The sequence below is a fragment of the Sturnus vulgaris genome, chromosome 2 (genome assembly GCF_052056855.1).
Source record: "Sturnus vulgaris isolate bStuVul1 chromosome 2, bStuVul1.hap1, whole genome shotgun sequence".
Classification (NCBI taxonomy): domain Eukaryota; kingdom Metazoa; phylum Chordata; class Aves; order Passeriformes; family Sturnidae; genus Sturnus; species Sturnus vulgaris.
This window is the reverse complement of record NC_142244.1, coordinates 41,747,166-41,766,298: the sequence shown is the minus strand read 5'-3', so window position 1 is coordinate 41,766,298 and position 19,133 is coordinate 41,747,166. Positions and strand designations below refer to the sequence as shown.

The following is a 19,133-nucleotide window of genomic DNA, read 5'->3' as shown; positions in this document are numbered from 1 at the left end:
GTCCCCTGGCATCCCTGTCTGCCCCATGAACCCCACCTCCAGTCCTGCAAAGAAGAGCATTTTCTGTCCCCACAGGTAGTCCTGCTGCTGTCATTAAATGTGTTTTGTAGGACTACTGTCAATATTAATAGGAATACATTACAAGGGATTACTTGCAATTCTCCTTTTGCAGGGAGCTAGACCAGGCTGCCTTTGTCCTGATTTTCAGACACGTTTTTTTTTCATTTAATATATTTCCTCTCTGAATGGCTCTCAAAAATTGTAAAGGCTGAAACACTTCCAACTTTAACTTGAAGCATAAAGTATTTTTTTCCAGATGATCCCTATTTATGGGCTTGCAGCACTGGCCAGTGTGGTCTCAGAAGGCTGAACTGAAGTAAACAACATGTTGAAATATATTTAGTGAATTATCATGCAAACCACGGAAGAACATGAAGAGAGAGAGAAAAGGTTTCTTGGTCGGGTAGTGATTTAATGTTTTCTGTCAAAGAAATCAGATATTAAAAAGGCCTATTAGGTCACTGAGGTCAGCTTTCCTGGGCCACACCATAATTGTTTCTTATGATAAATTTAATTTCAAGTGCTTTATCTAGTTAGAGTTTAAACCCTGCAAATGAAAATGCTTGTACCCCCACCCTGAAGGAAGAATTCCACAAAGTATCACATCTCCCTGTCTCACACAACTATCAGAACACCCATTTGGCAGATTAGGATGTATAATAGTAAGGATGAGAAGTCATTTTATGGTGTCGAGAGTGTGCATAACATCACTCAGGGTACAAAGTTATTTGTTACTCTTCCTTCCTTCCTCCAACAACATAATGTAAATGCTGTGCAAATGATATTAGAACAGTGCAACAAATATTACGATAGTGAAGGCAGGATTATCACTCATTTGACATAATGTCAATGGGCTGGATTTTTGGCCTGAAGAAACTACATCTATTTGCCTGTGTATACATGTTCAGTAAGGCTTTACCGAATGACTCATGGAGTCATGAAATGTAAGGCATGTGACATGTGTCAATCAGCTCATTTAATCACAGCACTTCACTGTGGCAGTCAGGGAGCTGGGTAGGGCTACAGAGCTGGGCCCTCAAGTATGCTCTCTCTTCCTGCTTCTGGGCAGAACTTGAGGATCTTTTAATTTCACATGGGATTTCTAGTCTTGCAGCAATCCAGTCAGAGCTATTGCATGGCAGCTGCCCCCTCCTGTCCTCTCTCTCCAAGCTCCTGGATGTCTATGAATAACAAACGTTTCCACTGCATAACAAGTTCAATTTTACAGCACTTGATCTTGTCAATCTAGCCTTTTCAGGAAGCATCAAGCTGTTCAATAATGTATGAACAACAAAAGCACTGCACACTTGTAGAGTAGGTGCATAATTTAGGGAAGGATCGTGTAGATTTTGTGAGATTCTTACAGCACCTGCATAGCACATTGCCACCAGGCTGACTGTTCTGGGACATACAATATGGTCAGTGCAGTCAATCTACAGATCGTCTTCTCATTGCTCTTGAAAAAGTGTATTTTATTGCTCTGTGCTCCCTTACAGAATGGTTGTGCAGCAGATGGTTGTTGGGTGTGATGCTCTCTGGAAGACAGTGGACATGCATTTTGGCCAAATTCTAGGTGGAAATACTGCTGCCTCAGCAGGAGTTCAGAGCTGGTATCACACTGCTAAAGCACAGAATGAGTATATGCTCTGGAGGATGAAGGCAGCTCAGTGTTTGGATGCACCTGTGTCTCTCAGCCAAGTTGTTTGGACAATGTTAACTTGAAGGCTGCATAAGGCATTAAGAGAAATTTGACCTTCTAGCAAAGGCCATCACATCTCAGCCACTCCTATGGCAAGGGCAGCAGTCCATTCCTGGCTGCAATGTGTCTGCCAAAAATGTATCTGATGATTTCAGGAGGGACAGTAATCCTTACTTCCTTCGGAAGTTTGTTCCTGTCTTGTTGTTTCATCATAGTGTTTGTTTTTTAAACTTTGAAAAAGTCATGATCATTGATGATAAAAATCTGTTTAAATCAGTAACCACTTGTGTAAATTTATCCCAGCAGGTCAGTAATCTCTGTGAAAGGATGTGATGATCTCAAGCCAGTAAGCTCCCTATCATCAAGATTTTAAAAAAAAAAAAATCTCCACCTTACCCATACACAGCAAGAGTTCACAGCCTGTCTAGGTGACCTCAGCAGAGACACCTGATTGGGTTTACAGAACTGACAATCTTTGTCAAAATTTTCAGGCAGGTCAAGATGCCATGTTGCTTATAACTGAAGCAACAGCATTCTGCTTTCCTTTATGACTCAGTAGCCAGGCAAAAACTGAAGGAAATCCACAGCAGTGGTTGGCAAGCGAGGTACAGTTGAACCATAAAAACTGACAGACAATTGTGAAGGGGGCACTGAATATTTTTGCATACTTTGTTTAAGCAATAAGTTTACAAGGAGAGCTTTCAAAAATGTGGATATGTTCACCAAGAAACCAGCTTGTATAAAGACAGGCTTTTATTCTGGAGAACTTACATACATGTTTAACTCAAAGTGGAATAATCCAAGAGCTCAAAACCAGGCCCACATGAACAAGCCTTTGCAGATAGCAGGACCCTGCAGATGCTGTGAACAGAGCACAAAACCGGTGTTTTACAGGAACATTGCCACACAGAGACCAGCAGCAGTTCATTTCCAAATACGACATCCAGAAAGAGTTCAGGTGTTTTGAAAATTGTCATATTGTCTCTAGTCTACACATTAACTTTCTAAGACTGATACTGGATAAGCACTGGCCTTGTTAAGTACATGTCTGATCTCTAGAAGCATTAAAACTCTTTATTAAAAAAAAATTCAGAAAAATGAACTCCAGAAAAGATATCCAATAGACTTTTTGTTAAGGGCAAAAAAGGGTTTTAGGCAACTTCTATTTGCTGTATTGTTTCCAAAAGGAATGAAACACTTTCAAAGTTTATGTTTCTCTTGACATTTCTCAGATACTAAAGTACTGAAAGGCAAGACTGGGAGCCACAAAGGTACTTAAGTGCTTCTTGTTTAATTAAGGGTTAGTCAACCAAATACTTAAGCATCTAGGCATGCATGTCCTGCTTTCTTTCACAAGACATTTGCAGCAGAACAGAGACTAGATATGAAATTTCTTGAATTTTAAACTGCCTTACAAGTCAGCCTAACTTTCACACCTGGCTAATGGAAAATTTTCCTGAGTTTAATGGACTATGCTGAAGATCTGAAGTTGTCACTCAAGGCAGAAATTTCAGCAGGGGAATGGGACTCAACCAGGTTTCTAAGAATGTTTAGTCATGTGTACTTGCCACTGTGGATATAAAATAAATGAATAGATGCTATTACTGAAATCTGAGTATTTGCAAATGTTCTGATCTTAAATATTAGGAGTAACTCAGCCAAAATCTTTGTCTTACCTGTTTTTCAAACTTATCTGCTACCACCCTTGCTAATGAGTTTGAGTTTTGAACCAGACACTTTAACAGCAAATCACTCAAAGTGATCTTACTTGAGCTGAAGAGTAAACTTCCCTTTGCTTGGGGCTTAACAACACTGATCCTCTACTGCTTCTTTGAAAAATTCCTATTTCAGATAACATTATCATGGAGTTCAGCAAGAAATAAAAGGCTGTTTACATAATTCATATAGTTTACTTAAATTTTAGCATTGCATTCAGATTACATGATGAAAACTAACCTGTCTGGCTACCCTTTTCCCCTGGTTTAAATAGCACCATGCTGCAGTGTGTGGGATTCAGACATGGCACAGCAAGAATGCACACTCAGGCAAACAAACTGTTTTCTCATGTTGGGATGCCATTTCTAGTACACCATTTGGGGGGGAAAAAACCCCAAAACAACAAAACAAAAAACCCAACCCCCTTCCATATACTCCTCTCCAAGTATTTTGTATGGCTGCCTGTGCCTGTAACATTTGGATGCATTCCCAACAGTGGAGTCCAAAGTGTGTCCGTCTAGTTGAAAGCTGCTCTGCCTGAGGAAAAGATCCCTTTTCAAACGGATAGAAGGGAAAGGATGGAGGAGAATGTTTCTGTGGATATGGTTTTACTTACAGCGGCAAAGTCTGATCTCAGAAACTTTTCGGTAGTTCTCAAAGACAGATCTAGGTTCAATCAGTCTCCTTTAAGATATGCAAATTATTAATTGCATTGTGCCCTTTTTAGCCAGCCAGCCGACTAAATTATACAACGCTTCATTTTGCAAAAATAGAAAGTATTCCCAGGCAAAGCAAATCAGTTCTCAAGCAGCTGATTTAAAATTCTTTCTCCGAGAGAAACCTTGAAAACAATGTAACACCTTAAATCTGCTTAGAAATTTTGCGGAGTAATGTTATTCTGTTCCCATTAAAAAATAAAAAACAAAATCCTTCTGTATCATCATCTTTCAAAACAGGAGTTATATAACGCTCGACATTTAATGAACTTTTATTGACGTCCGTGGGACTACTTATGCTGAAGCTCGTCTTTGCGCACTTAAAAGCTAAAGAGCGCACAGGCAAGGGAAACTGCAGTGATGCCGTGACGCAAAAAAAAGAGAGGTTCATACCCCAGCTCTCCGAGGCTGCAGATAATAGATTTGCCTCTGTCCTAATTATACACTCCATCTCCGTGCATTAGCATGGAGCCTAGAAAACCTGACTCATCATCCCTAACAATCCCGGAGACCTGAGGCAAACACACACACACACACACACACACACACACACACACACACACTCTCACACTCTCACACACTCTCGCATGCGTGCTCCCAACTTCCCCCAGAGCAAACACCTCATCCCGCTCCGCCTGGCAGCAGCGCAGCCGTGTCCCTGCACGCGCACCCCGCCGCTCCGGCAGGGAGAGCGCCTCGCTCCCCGTCCCGGCAACCGGGCTGTCTCCAGGGGATGAGGATGGCGATGGCCGCGGACTGGGCCTGGCCCCGGGGTGGGGAGCTGAGGCCGGCACCCCATCACACCGGTGCCCAAGCTGGGACCCCCGGGGCCGCTCCAGGGGGATGGGAATCGGGATCGGGATCGGCCCCGAGGAGCCGCGGCCGCAAGCCGGGACCCCGGCCCTGGGGGCGTGGCCTCTGGGCCTGCTTTGCATGGCGCCCACCCTATTGGCCGGCGGAAGGCACGCGCCGAGGCGCCGGCTCCGCCCCTCTCTGCCCAAGGCTGCCCAGAGACGCCGCCGGTCACGCCCCTTCGCGGCCCCGGCCACGCCCCTCACCCCGCCCCCTCTCTCAGGCTGCCCGGAGATGGGAGCCGGAGCGGGCGCTGCCCATTGGCCGGCGGAGGGCGGCCCGTCGCGATTGGCCGGCGGCGGCGGCGGTGGGCGGGGCAGGCGGCGCGGATTGGCGGGCCCCGCGGGGGTGTGCGCGGGGGGCGGTGGCGCGGAGCGGGCGCTGGGGCCGCGGCCGGGGATGGGGGCGGCCGGCGGCGCGGGCAGCTGAGCGGCGCGGAGCGTCCTGGGCCTCCCCGTCCCGCCCAGCCGTTCGCCGCCATCCCCGCCACCATGAACCGCCTCGGCTCCGGACCCGTGGGCAGCGCCGCCGCCGCTGCCGCCGCCGCCGGGCAGTACCGGGTGTGCGGCAATTGCCGGAAGGTGCCGAGACAGGTATTGGGGGGAGTCTCGCCGAGGCGGCGAGAGCTGCGAGAGAGGCTTGTGGGGGGGATTGAGGGAGCCAGCGGCAGTGGGACAGAGCCTTGGCGGGGTGGGACACGTACGGCGACAGTGGGTGAGGGGAAATGGGAATAGGGCAGCAGTGGGGCGGAGGGATGGAGGGAGGCAGTGGGGGTGCGGACTCTCCAGGAGGTGAGTGCCCGGGGAGTGCGGGGCCGGGGGCAGCAGAGGGGTGCGGGGCGAGGGCAGCTCGGAGGGTGCCGAGGGGTGCCAAGTCCCGCGCCCCCATCGCTCCCGTCCGCCTTGGGACGGCTGTCATTTGCCCTTGTCTCAGGCTGTCCCCTGCATCCCGAGGGCTTGGGGGGCACTCGGCCTCCCCGATGGCATCGGGGTCTTGACTTGGGGCCCAGTCGCGCTCGTAAAGTTTATTATCCACATATTTCGCCGGCGAAATTCATCACCGCGCTCTCCGTCAAGTCTTTGTGCTGGGGAGGGGGGGATCCGAGATCAGAGGTTTAGAAATGTAAGAAAAGCAGCGCCGAGCTGGCAGCCCCCCGCCCCCCAGCCCGCCGATCCACATCCCCGGCGCTTCCCTGCGGATCCCCCGCGCCCGGAGGGGTGCGGTGCCCGCGCCCCCTGCTCCGACATCTGCCCCGCGGGGAGCAGGAGCGGAGGTGCTTTCTGTTTGTCCAGTGCAAATGAATTAAAATTGCTGAGCTGTTCAAATGCGCCGAGGCTCCGAGTGCCCAAGATGAACGCGATGCCGGTTTTGGTTTTATTTTAATTCAATCTCTCCCAGCACATTTTGCTCCAGGTTGGTTCTTGCAAATGCTAAGAAAGCCTGTAAGTCAATGAGCTCAAATATTTGCGCTCTTTGTCCAAAAACTGTTTTTCTTCCTCTGTGGGTCAGGCCAAGTGCCAATCAAAGTTGTTTTTCAAGCCTCTCTTCTCTGCAGTAGGACTGCTTTTTTCTTTCTTCCTTTTTTTTTTTTTTTTTTTTTAAGGGTTTGGTTTTTTGGAAAGGAGGTGTGTATTTAGGGGAGGGGGAGGAGAAACGTTAAAAATCGGTCAGAGAGAGAAGCAGATCTTAAAAATCATGTTTCTTGAATATTTTAATGGAAACAAAATCTTATTAAATGTGCATGCTTGGTATGTGCAGTTATTTTTTCCATAAACTCTTGGATCGTATTACAGTTGATACTTGGTGCTCAGCTCTTAGCTCAGCTTGCGAGAAATGTAATGGATCAGAGAAGCACACATCAGCAGAGTCTGATTTTTAACCATTTCATTGCAGGACCAAATCCCTTTTTGGCTTTAGCTTGCCGTTTTTCCCACTTTAAGAAAAACAAGTATTTAAAACAGGGTTAAAGCCTGAAACAGCTTCAGACTTGACATATGTCTAAAGACATACAAATTAACCAGTGCCAAATATGTCTGTAGAACAAGCAGAGAGGGAGCTTGCTTTGTTCTGCCAAATAATCAAAATGTTTTGTTGACAAATAAAGTGGTGCTTGGCAGCACTTATAGATCTAAAATTAAATTTAAGTTACTGAATTTTTTTTTTAAATCGTATTCCCATCCTGCTGGGTAGGACTTTTTTTGTATACCTCTTTAATACCAGTGGGAGGTAGGAGGTGGGGACAGGGTTAGATGGTACTTTTCTGGTAATGAGAAACTTGCTGGATTTGATTTATTGTTGTATTTTTATTTCATTTTAAAGTAGTTTAGGGATGATGGTGAAACATAGGAACCCAATTGGGTGTGTTGGGGAAGGCAACTTAGTGCTGCTCTGCTTTGGCTGTGGTCATTTCAACCATACAAAATTGGGCAAGAATAAAGAAACTGAGTGACAGCCCATGAAACCCTCTTGAAACATAGGTGTTCTGTGCTTTCAGTGCTGGTACTGGAACATCATTCTGTCTCTGTTGTAGGCTGGACAATAAAATGAAGTGCAAAGCTTCTGGCTACATCTGTCATTATTTAAAAGTTGGTGTAATAAAAATCATTGTAAATTTTAACCTTTTGCTCCTCATTGGCAAGCATGCAATTAGAAAATATGATGAAAAAAACAAAACAAAATGTTTGATACAAGTGAGATGCAAATTTGATCTGAGTCTCAGAGTAATAATCTTCAGATAAGTGCTGCCTCATCTGTTCTTTTGATGGTATTGGGTTGGTTTTTTTTTAATGTTCATGTGATAACATACTGGAAAAAATGATTGGCCTTGAAACATGTTGAATCTCTTCTGCCCTCCTCTGTTTTAAGTCTTTACTTGAAGTCATTTGAATGCTCACAGTTTAGGTAGTGCTGCTGTCAAAATCATAAGGGGCAAAGCAAGCTTTCAACTCAGTGGCATACAATGAAATTTGAAATAGTCTAGCAGGTTTTGGATTCTCATGGTGAAGGTAAGTTTCTCTTTCACCTGGGAAACAGGAAAGGCTAGATGCAGCACTTTATGCTTCATCCAATTTCAGATTAAACAAAGTAACATTTTATTATGGAAAGTTCTGTGAGGGCAGCACTGAGGATTCATGGGTTGAATTTGCCTATGAAGAAGGTTTCTTATATTAAAAGGATTCAATTTCCAGTTGGGTTTATTGTTATGGTGCTCTTTAGATAATCAGATCTGCTTCCAGAACAATTGTTGCTAATCAGAAGGGCTTAGACAGCCACAGATACAGCAACTGCATCATTATTTGGTTTAGGAGAAAACAAAGAAAGGACAGTCAGTCATAGGTGATGCTGTCTTGGGTTTGGTGAGTGAGCTGGTTGAACAGACAACCAAGGCTAATGGTTTTAATCAGTTTAAAATCAATGGAAGAATGACCAAAGCAGGACGAGTGGCTCTGGTTCATGGGATGGACGGGCAGCCTTTGTAACAAAACTGTGGCATACCAGGAGGGAGAAGTGCTTAGCAGGGCATAGGAGTGCTGTTGCCACCTCTTTCCTAGAGGTGGTTGAGAGTTGCTGCCACTTCAGTAACCGGGACAGCTCCAGTTCTCCCCCTTGGAAATGCAACATGTAGGGGAGTCCCTGGGCAGGTGAGCTCCAGGGTGTTATCCTGGAGCCTGATGGAAATTTAAGTTTCTCCTGCCTAAACAAAATCAATATCCTAAGCAAGAAAGAAGAGAATATTGATACAGGAAGAGCTCAGTATTTCTTTGGGTAAATAACTGCTTCAGGAAGGCTTTTAGGAATAAGCAAAAAGTCTTCAGGGGATGGAAAAATCCTGATATGTCAGGAAATGTAGGAACAGGGAGGATCTGCCAACAGTTCAAGCCTGGTTGCAAATTGCAAAGCATGTGAAGTAAAAGGTTCTTTTACATGTATATACAAGTTGGTAGGACAGAAAAGTATAAACATGGTTCAGGGATTAAATATTTGGTTTATGTTAGATTTCAGTGAGGGGGATAGAAGGGCAGTGGCAAGATGTGTGATGTGGGAGTGTGGTTTAAAAGCAACCTTCAGTGTTGGCAAGGTGGAAGTGGACCTGACTTAGCTGACCCTCCTGGCTTGAGCCAGTGTCTTTGCTAGAGTGCAGCATAAAGGCATATGAAATCCAGGACTTTCCTGGTATTTATAGACCTACCCAATGAGGGGTGAGAGGGGAAATACTCATAAAAATGATGGACATAATTTGCTCCTCATCCTCCCATGCCTGTCTCGTTCTTTATTACAACTCTCAATACTGTACAAAGTTACTAAAGTAAATATGAAAAAAATATGTATGACATGATATCACCAGAAGTAGGTCATGCTAGACTAATGTAGTGGTCTTCTATCGATAAGACAGCTGCTAGAGTGTCCTCTTCCAAAAGCTATGAATGGACTAAAACTGCACTGTAGTCATTAAACATCTGAAGTAACATCAAAGGCTGAACTTGACACTGCAAGTCAATGCAAATTAAACGTTTGTATTTACTAACATCAAATGTCTTATATATCAAAAAGTTTAACTGTGTTTGAAAACTATTTGGGCAAACTCATAACAGAAAAATTAAAGAACACATGTAAATATGAAATAGCAACACCTCTCAGTATATTTTCTGTATGCTTTCCTGGCTGTTACATGTATCCTAGTGTCCCTATTGGCAATGAGAGGTTACTGGGCAGGAGGGACTTTTGATCTGACACAGTTTGTCTGTTTTTCTGGTACTGTTAATTACAGTGATTGGGAACTGATGAGAATGGGAATTACCGTGGGTCACGCTGAAAGGAGAAGTCACTGTGCTGAGAATACGATACAAGTGATAAATGTTATTGGAACAGGGAGAGAGGGACATTTCATGGAGAGCTGGGAGATCTTGAGCACTGGCATAGTTAAAGTGATGTGAAATGCAGTGGTGTGAAATGTGAGAGTGCAGGCTTGGCTTTTTGCTGCTCATCACTTTTAATAAGAGCAGCTCCTTGGAAGGAGCAGGGAGAAGGATGTCTATGCAGAAGGACGAGCACCTTACTGTCACCCTGCAAGGGTGGTGGTGTTGAAGGGGAGGGAAGCTGGGAAGGATGGACTCTAATTAAACAGGCACAGAGGGGAGCTGGCTAGGTGCTGGGAGAAAGGGCATACTGATTTTGCAGAAGGAAACTGAAAAAGTTTGTTTTTTTAATGCAGCAGAAACAAAGACAGAGAAGGGATATGATCAGTGTCTATAAATACATCTCATGGTGAGAGCAAGTGAGAAATTAGCTCAAGAGTAGATGGATGTAATATGGTCATAAATACATTTAGGCTGGAAAATTGAAGTGTCCACAGGTACAAGAATCTGGAAGAGTTTGTTCTAGGTCTGATGCTGCCAAAAAAAGCACCCACTTTTAAGATAGAAAAATGAGTGAACGTCATTAAATGAGTGCTTACAATAGCTCTAGCCTAGGCTCAGGGAGTTGAGGTCATATCCAAAAAAAAAAGGAAAAAGAAAAGACACTTTCATTCACAGTATTGTTCTGTGTGGGTAAGTAAGAAAGGAGCCCAAAAGTGAACCAAAAATAGTTTAATGTCAGGTCTCACAGGCCTGTGTAAGCTAAAATATGTGTCACCATGAGTCATGAAGATGCATGGAGATGCTGTTACCTGCACTGTAAAAATCAAGAGGCCTTTCAAGGATATCTCAGCTATTTTGAGGGGAGTCAACCTGGTTCAATCTATTCTGAGCATAGGCAAATCAAGGTTGCTATGCCTTTGCTTGGAAAACACCCTGGGTTTTCCACAATGTAGCATCTCTGTTTTTTGTTGAGTTGCATAGTCTAGTTGGCTTTGGAAATCTCATCAACCAACCTTGGCTGTCACAGAGAATCTTAATTTGTAAAACCAAATTATGTCTTCTATGATTTGATGCCTCTTAATAATAATCTCTCTTCACATAGTAGGGGATGTGAGGAGCTGCCTAGATGGCTTTAAATCTCCAATGTGTTTCTTCCTAAAGGAGTTCTGAAAATGATTTGCAAAGTCTGTCATGAAAAATCAACTCTGTTTGCATTGGTTCTAATTTTAGCAACGTTCTGTTGTGTAAAACATTGTGTCTGCCCTCAGTGTTTGTGTCTTCCAGTCCCCTGGAGCACTGGTGAAACATGGTGAAACCAGCTCAGGTCACTCCAACTAATCCTGCATGCACAGCTGGGGGGACAGGACAGAATTTTTTGGGATCCAAAAGTGTAAAGCTATAAACCAAGAGCAACAAGCCAAACTTTTTAGGGCAGTTAAAATTGATAGCAACAGGCCCCTCACTCTCATAAGTAATTCTTACTTTTTCTTGAAAGCTTTGATTAAAAAAACTCCCAACAAACTAACAACTAAAAATAAGGTTCTTCCCTGTGAAATAAATGCAGTGAAAATCCAGAGTTGACCAGTTTCTCTCCTTCCCCATCCTCATGAGTGTTTCAATAATTTGTATCTTTTCAAAATCTGATCCATTTAACTGATTGTTCTCCCATCCCCTGTGTAGTCTTTACATCCTGGAATCAAAGGGCTTGCACATGTGTGCTGGTCCTGAGGCTGCCTGGGTTCTCCTACTTTTGCCTTTAAAACTACTGTAAAGAAATGTCCTTGTGTTTTCCTAGTTTTACTGGCTGAAAATGAGATGGCAGAACTATTAAATTTTCATTAGACCTGTAATGAGAGTGGTATGAGTGAAATGAACCTCTGGTGAACGACGCTGTTTTGCAATGAAAAGCTGTAAGAAGTGACCTTGTAGCAACCATGCTCATTTAGAATAGTTCTGTTTTAAAAAACAAAAGCAAAAACACAGTCTTCCCTGAATTACAGGGAGGGAATGGAGGTGAGAAAGGAAAGAAAGTGGGCAGGAGGATTTTCTTCAAAAGAAACTTTGAGGTTTAGTGTTGGGAGTGGGTTAGCCAAGTGTGGAGGTTGTCCTCTGCTAAGACTTACTTCTGCTGGTGGGAGTGGAGCATTGCATTAGCCAAATCACAGGCTGTGGTTTGGAGATGTGGACTCTGTGAACATTTGCTTTAAATTTATGCATATTACTTAATTAGGGCTTCAAATCTCACATCTCTTTAAATGGCAGTGTTTTGAAATCTGAAAAAAGTAATATGGTTCATTAAGAATCCTTGGTTTTTCCTCTCTCCCACATTGGTGAGGGAGCTGCTAATACTCATTTAGTTCTTTATTTGAACAGTTTTTTTCTGGCTAGGGAGATTTGAGAGAGAGAAGATAGTGGTATAATTCTCCCCTGGCTGTGCATAGCTGGGGTCTGGAGATTTTATTATCAGATTTCCATTTACAGGACTGGAGAATAATGAGGGATCTCAAGCATAGTTTGCATGTCCAGGCTGAATACTGGCTTTTGTCTAAGTGGGTCAGGATGGACCGGGGGGGAAATGGGGCATTTTCAGAAAAAAAGGAATTTGAATTGTCAGGAGGGAGACCTCAGTTAATGAGAAATCACACCTCATCATCTTTGGAAAAACCTGTATGGAAATAATTTATGCTGTTTAATTTCTCTGTTCTTTGCAGGTGTTCCTGTTTGTATGCAGAGGTGCTTCCCATTGTTGTCTCTGCAGCCCAGCCTGGTAGTCTTTGGGCTTTGAGTAGAAGCTGTAGGGAGTGTAATGCAGATGAATCAAATTTTGAAATGCCATTACAGGGAGGTAGGGACACTCTCCACAAACAATTTTTTTCTGATTGTTTGCCTATCAGTCAGTCCATGAAATATATTGCAGATACTTCAAGACATTTTATGCAGTTCTTGGTATGCCATCCTGGGCAGACCAGTGTTACTTGTAATAGGGGAGGCCATGATCAAGGGGTATGAATTTTAAATGTCTCTCTTAATCACTAGTTTCAAATTTTTATTATAGGATGCTTCTTGCATATCAGACATTAGATAACTATCACTTGGGACAAAATACTGGTATAGATGGTAGTTAATATTATGTGTTTATGAAGCTGAAAAACTATTTTGTTCCTGTTACAGACCATATCAACCACTGATTTATTCAAATATCTTCATTTTCGCATATTTCTTAAATTGAGAGGGGCTTATTTCTTGTAGGGCATAATCTTTGTGGCAGTCATGAACTTAAGTTGGGGAGAGGCTGAACTGGGTGTAAGTGATGGTGGTCAAGGTAAGAGGCAGAAGTCAGTGCTCTTAATCTAGCAAAACATCTTAATTCTTTCCTGAATGTCCCTGGTTACCTGAATTAGGGTAAGATAAATAAAGAGATACAACCTTGTGATTGAACACCTTCTGTTGTTGTTGTTAATGACTCTCATATTACTCTTAAGGTAAGCACCTTGTTTTATTAGACTAGCAATGGATTTCTAATGAATTCTGAGCTCAGCCCCCAACCTTTTGAACTTGGTAATAGTGTGAGGCTACCTGCAGTCCCCTTCCTCAGGCGATCAGGTGGTAAAAATTAATAATGGAATGGAATATGAAGTATTCCTGGCTTCATGTGTTGGGAGTAGGCTGGAACAGAAGTAATAAGTCTTTAACACAAGGGAATATGGTGTGGTCAGTGTGTGGACCACCCTTTGGCTTGTGGTTTAAGTCTTCCAATATACACAAATGTTAGGTTAATGTGTATGAAAGCCAGGAGGAATCGCATCCATGAGAATTCTTTGGAGTCATAGATCTCTGTTACCTCTGCAAGTGCAAAAGACATTTGGAAGAAAAGTAAAAGGTAATTGAAAATCAGGTTTTCATCTGTTCAGAATGAGCAATAAAGTCATAAATACAGTCAATGTCTCAATTGCTGCAGTTTGGAATCAAAATGAGTAATTGTGTATCTGTTTTAAAGCATATTAAATTTCAAATTAGTTTTGTCATGAAACTGGAGAGAAATGTAAATTCCTTCAGAGTCATTTGACACTTGATAGGATGGATCAAAATTGTTCCTTAGAAAGGAGGAATGGTTGCAAGAATGACTCCTCACTTAACATTTTCAAATGAAAAATTCATGCTTCTGAGCAATCGCACATAACCTCAGTAAAACAAAGTTATGTTCATGACAGTGAAGGAATACAAGCTGTCTTGGTGTAAACCATTCAGAGCAGTACACAGCTGCTTACTCAAAATCATCATTTATTTGTCTCTGGGCAGTTTATTACTGCATTGGATTTGCTCTGGCTGATACTAACAAAACAATTGAACGCTAGCATATGTTCTTTCCTCCATATGAATTCTGCAGTTAGAAACTGTTTAATAAGACAGTGTCTTAACAGTGTTGAACCTAATTTAATAGCACATGCTTGTAAATATGTTTAATATCTCCTGCTGTAGCATGTGGTAAAGGGAATATAGTTACATTATTATCTAAATGTATCTGGAGGGGTTTTGGCCATATGGTTCTAAATCTGTTTTAAAGTAATTATGCCTATTAACTAAAAAAATAAAAAATATTCCCCTCTGAGTTGATTGACATTCCTCTCAGTAAAGCACCCTCACTGCTGATGAGAGGTGTGGAAATAGTAATTTGTTCTAGCATTTAGAAATTTGATTAGACCTCTAATGAAATGGAGCGCCTACATGCTGTCTAAATATTCTACCTGACACCAGCTGGATCTCATCCAGTGTGGAAGAACACTTGAAATGTTGCTGTACTACAGTATGTTTTGTGTCTTGAAGTCAACGTGCTGCCTGCATGCAAATACCCACTGGCTATTCAGTAGGCAGAGCAAACCTTGTGCCTCCCTGGAAATCAGCGTCAAGATGTGATTGTTCCAGTGAGCACTGATTGCCTGACTGCAATATCTGGCTTAGAGTTGGAAAATTAAGGCAACTGTTTATAGAGAAAGACCAATACTACTAACTCTGGACTTCAGGTGCTTGTGCACATGTTATACACAGCTTGATGTGTATATGAGGGAGAAACATGCTGAAGTTCCCCATTTGTCTCTGTTGTTGTCCAGTAATGAGGTGTCAACAACACACTATAAGTAAGAATTTAAAGTTGAAGCACCACATTTCTCTCCCGTGTTCAGTTCCCTCCAGAAGCTGATTGCAACAGCCATTACGTGCAGTGGCAGGTGTTTGAGCACCCATGTTTTTTAAGTCCTCTTTAATTCAGTTGCAGCCATTTTCACTCTAGACCACTATGGCTAGAAAATTCTAAATTGGGACTGTGTCAGTATCCAGTCCCTAGTGGTAGGAGGCATCAAAATACTTTAGGAACACTTGATGTACTTGGTGTTCATTAGTCCACTGTTCATTTTGATTGGTTGCCTTCTCCCTATGAAATCCAGAAGACAGGCTTTAATGCATCTCACTAGAATCAGACATGGCATTCTTTCTTGTGTTTTGGGGGTTTTTTTGTTTTTTTCAGTTCTGTTTCTCCACCGTATTTAATATTTTTACATTTTGCAGTTGCCACATTCGAACAAATGCAGTGGAAAGGTTGAACCAGAAAATCTCCTGACTACTTTATGCCATATTAATGCTTCTGAAAATATTTTCATCTTCTTTTCCCTCCAGAAAACCCAAACAAACTGTCCAATTACATTAGTATTTAAAGTTTTGTGTTACTGGGAAAAGACAGGATGAGGTGGTAACATTGGGGGTCATTCAAGTAGAATCTGCTTTGAAATAAGTGACTTTTATTCCAGCAATTTCAAACTTGTCTCGCTTCTGTGCTGGTGCTCCACAAGTAGTTAGGAGGCAAGGTGTGTTGGTTGAAAAGGTCAACGTAATTAAAGGTTGAAGGAACCTGCAGCCAGCATTGTAGCTCTTCAGGAGAGATGGAGCTTGGTGCCTCTTCCACCAGGGCAGGGTCCTGGAAGTGGAAGGAAAGCAGGCTGCAGCCATGGAGGGTATGCTGGAAACATCTTTCATGCGTGGCTTAGAAAAGCAAGAGGGGAATGGGGAGGGGAGGGAGGGTCTCCCTCCATGCCCCTGCTCTTTAGGCCACTTATGCAAAAGGTATTAGATAAAGGTGTAGTTACTTGACCTATTTATCCAACAGAAACTTGTCATACAAGCAAAAGCAGTTTGACTATCCAGTGCTGTTGCTGTTTTGTATGGGACACTCCTTTGAGTTAAGCAGTGCCTCATGAATACATAGAAGCAGCATCCAGCCATCCGAAATGATTAATTTGTCTTGTTTGAGAAGGTAGGTCTATGGCGTCAGCTCTTGTTTCCCAGAAACGTTGGACAAAAAATTGCATGGTCTCACCTCTGTCTGTATAGAGGTAAGGCTGGTGCAAGTAAAGGCTGTGAATGTGTCTCTTAGGAGCTGGGCTTGCTTTGTTGAAAAGGTCTCAGTTTGGCTTTGGTGACTTCATTAAGAAAAAGGGCAAGCTGACTGGAGGGCAATGGAGAACCTTATTAGGCAGTGAATGTTAATCACTCTTCCATAGCTACAGAAGTCTTTATTCAAGCAGGGTATAAAATAAGTGAGTTTCTTATTTATTTATTTATTTATTACTTGCTGGTGCTTTTTTTTGTAGAGTCGTTAAATCACCAAACTGCAGCAAAAGTCCTCTTAGTAAAAGTATAGGCAGTACTCTGAGAAAATGGTAGCACCTCTCAGCAGAGGCTGAGGATGAATCTGAAGTTCTGTCAATCTGCTGGCCTGGGTGGCTGGAGAGAGCAGGAATAGTTGGTTTGTCTCTGGACAAGTCTTGTATTTGCATGCAATAAATCTTCTCTAACAGTTAGGAGTCTTCATTTTTGAAAATCAGCATATCTTTTAAGCTCCGTCATGAAAATACATTTGTATCTTAGGTCTTCTACCACCAGCTCAGCTACATTAAGTCAGTGTATTTTGGAGATTGTATCTCACTAATGACTCACTTTGGTAAGATGCAGCTTAAGATGCAAAATATACTTAAAAAAAAAAAAAGAAGAAGAAGAAAGGGGAAGAAACTGCCTGACTACAAGAATTCTTATGGTTGTTCCAGCAAGTCAGTGGCTTGCAAACGTGCTACTGAGATGAACCCTTTCCCCTGTCTGTCTCTTACCCAGACTTTCCCAGACTAATCAAGTCAGCTCGCTGCTCATTGTAAAACAGTCTCCTGCCTTTGCAAACAAGACTCCTTGAAGAAATAATTTGTTCTAATTGGTGACCATTTTAGAATTTCCTATCAGGTGAAAAATCAAAAGGGCTCACCCATGGTTTTCCATCTGTGTCCCTAGCACCTGTAAGATTTTTCTGGACTTCCTTCAGGGAGACTGTGTAAGGAGACTTACTGCAATAAACTCAGAGGCATGGTGTGGATGCCACCTCCTTCTGAAAAATGCTTACAAGTCAACTAATCAAAAGAGGCTTAAACTCCTGGCTTAGACAGCAAGGCGCTTGCTCTTGGAAATTGTACCTTTAGGCTAGAGGTAAAGCGTGTTAGTCAGGGAGATTTTATTTTCGTCTGGCACATTCTCCCTGTTTGAGTCATCAGCCAAAGAAAGATGGCAAAAAAAGGTGCTTCTCTTAAAGCAGGAGGATATTGCTCCTTTTGGATGTCCAGGAGGGCTATCCTTTCCCAGGCATAGAGAGGAGAACAGCATCAGTATGCCTTACATTATTTGAACTGTCACAAAGATGGTCAGTGATCATCAGTTGTACATACACATTTTTCCAAGGAACTTGTGGCAAGGGGGCTTCTCATTTTCTTTTAAAAGCTTTTCAATGGATTAACTTAAAACTTGAAGGAACATTGGCCACAAATTTTGCTATAAATTAGAAACCTTATAACAGGCTCGTTTTAATATTTTGATGTTGTCTTGAGGGTTGACACACATGGCTTAATTAAAGTTCTTCATGATGAGGTAGCATAGCCAAAATGTGCTTATATTCTTCCAGTACCATCTTTCTAAACAAACACTGTCTGCCCATTAGATGAGTAGTGAGGGTCGTAAGTATATTGTCTTTATGTTTTAAGGCTTAGGCATTTCTTTTCTTCACCTTTATCAAATCTAAATTGAGGAAACTTCTGATGAGGTGCATTTGGAAAGGGGGAGTAGTAACATTGGCTTCCTAAAGCTATTTTAGTAAAGAACTGAAGTGTAATGTACTTCAGATTCTGAAGTAAATTATATGATACCACCTGTAATGGACAGGCATTGTAGGAATCTGCTCATCCAGGCACTAAGGAGCTCCATAACATGGCCTGCATCATCTACACTGGATTAGCACAATGCTTGTTTTTGTAATGGTCCAGTTTAGCTAAAATGCTTCCTTGCTTGGAGGATGCCAAATCCTATCTCTATTAGAAAATAGGTTCCATTTTCTAATAGGACTTAAAGAATAAATAGTATTTTTGAACCAATCTGTTGCAGATAGATGACAACATTAGAGCAGATACAGTGGGTTGGATTGAAACTCAGACTCTGGTCTCTGACAGTGGCCAAGGGAAGATACTGATGAGAGGAGACACAAAATGGAGTAGTTTGTTTTGCACTCCCACAGCACTATCTCCCAGGCTCCAAGTATTTGCCATTTGAAAACTTCCTGAGCTGGAGGTGAATTTTCCGTATTTAATAACAGTTCTTGTATTTCTCTTCCATGAACTGGAACACTTCACTTTTAAACACACACTGGCTTTTTGTCCATAGCATCTTACAGCAAGGATTTCCACAGCTTAGTTGCATGTTGTGGAAAAGGCTAAGTACCTCTGCTTGAGCTTGTTGCCTGCTGGTTGGTTCATAATCTTTTTATTGGAGGTGGCAAAAGCACACTATGCATGGACTGTGACAGCAAGGAGGCAATCAGTTGAAATTATTTGACATGCTTTGACATGATAGCAACATCGGCAGTTCAGAGTTGCTGTTTCTAAGACTCAAGCTACTGTGTTTCACAATCTTATATGGAAAAGATGGCAGAAAACGAGCTGAGGGAGCTCTAGTACTGAGCAGAGCACATTTCCCTCTAATCTGTGTGAGAGGATTTTGTTTTCTGAATTTTGGCAAGTTACTTCCATGACGCTTAAGATAATTCCTGCACGCAGATTCAAAATAACTGCTATGATCATTTGGTACATAAAAAGTATGGGAAAAGCAGTTTGAAAGCCCATGCTTGTGCCATTTGCTTGACTTTCTTATGTC

At 42.5% G+C, this 19,133-nt stretch overlaps 1 protein-coding gene across 1 annotated transcript in view; it reads left to right on the top strand.

Annotated features, from left to right (window-relative positions):
- The first annotated feature begins 5,513 nt into the window (after nt 1–5,513).
- Nucleotides 5,514–19,133, top strand: part of SESN3 (sestrin 3) — a 38,747-nt gene continuing 25,127 nt past the window's right edge. The window contains exon 1 of the mRNA XM_088159391.1: nt 5,514–5,636. Within this exon, the coding sequence (XP_088015517.1) occupies nt 5,535–5,636 (102 nt within the window). The 5' untranslated portion in view covers nt 5,514–5,534. The remainder of the gene's footprint in view (nt 5,637–19,133) is intronic.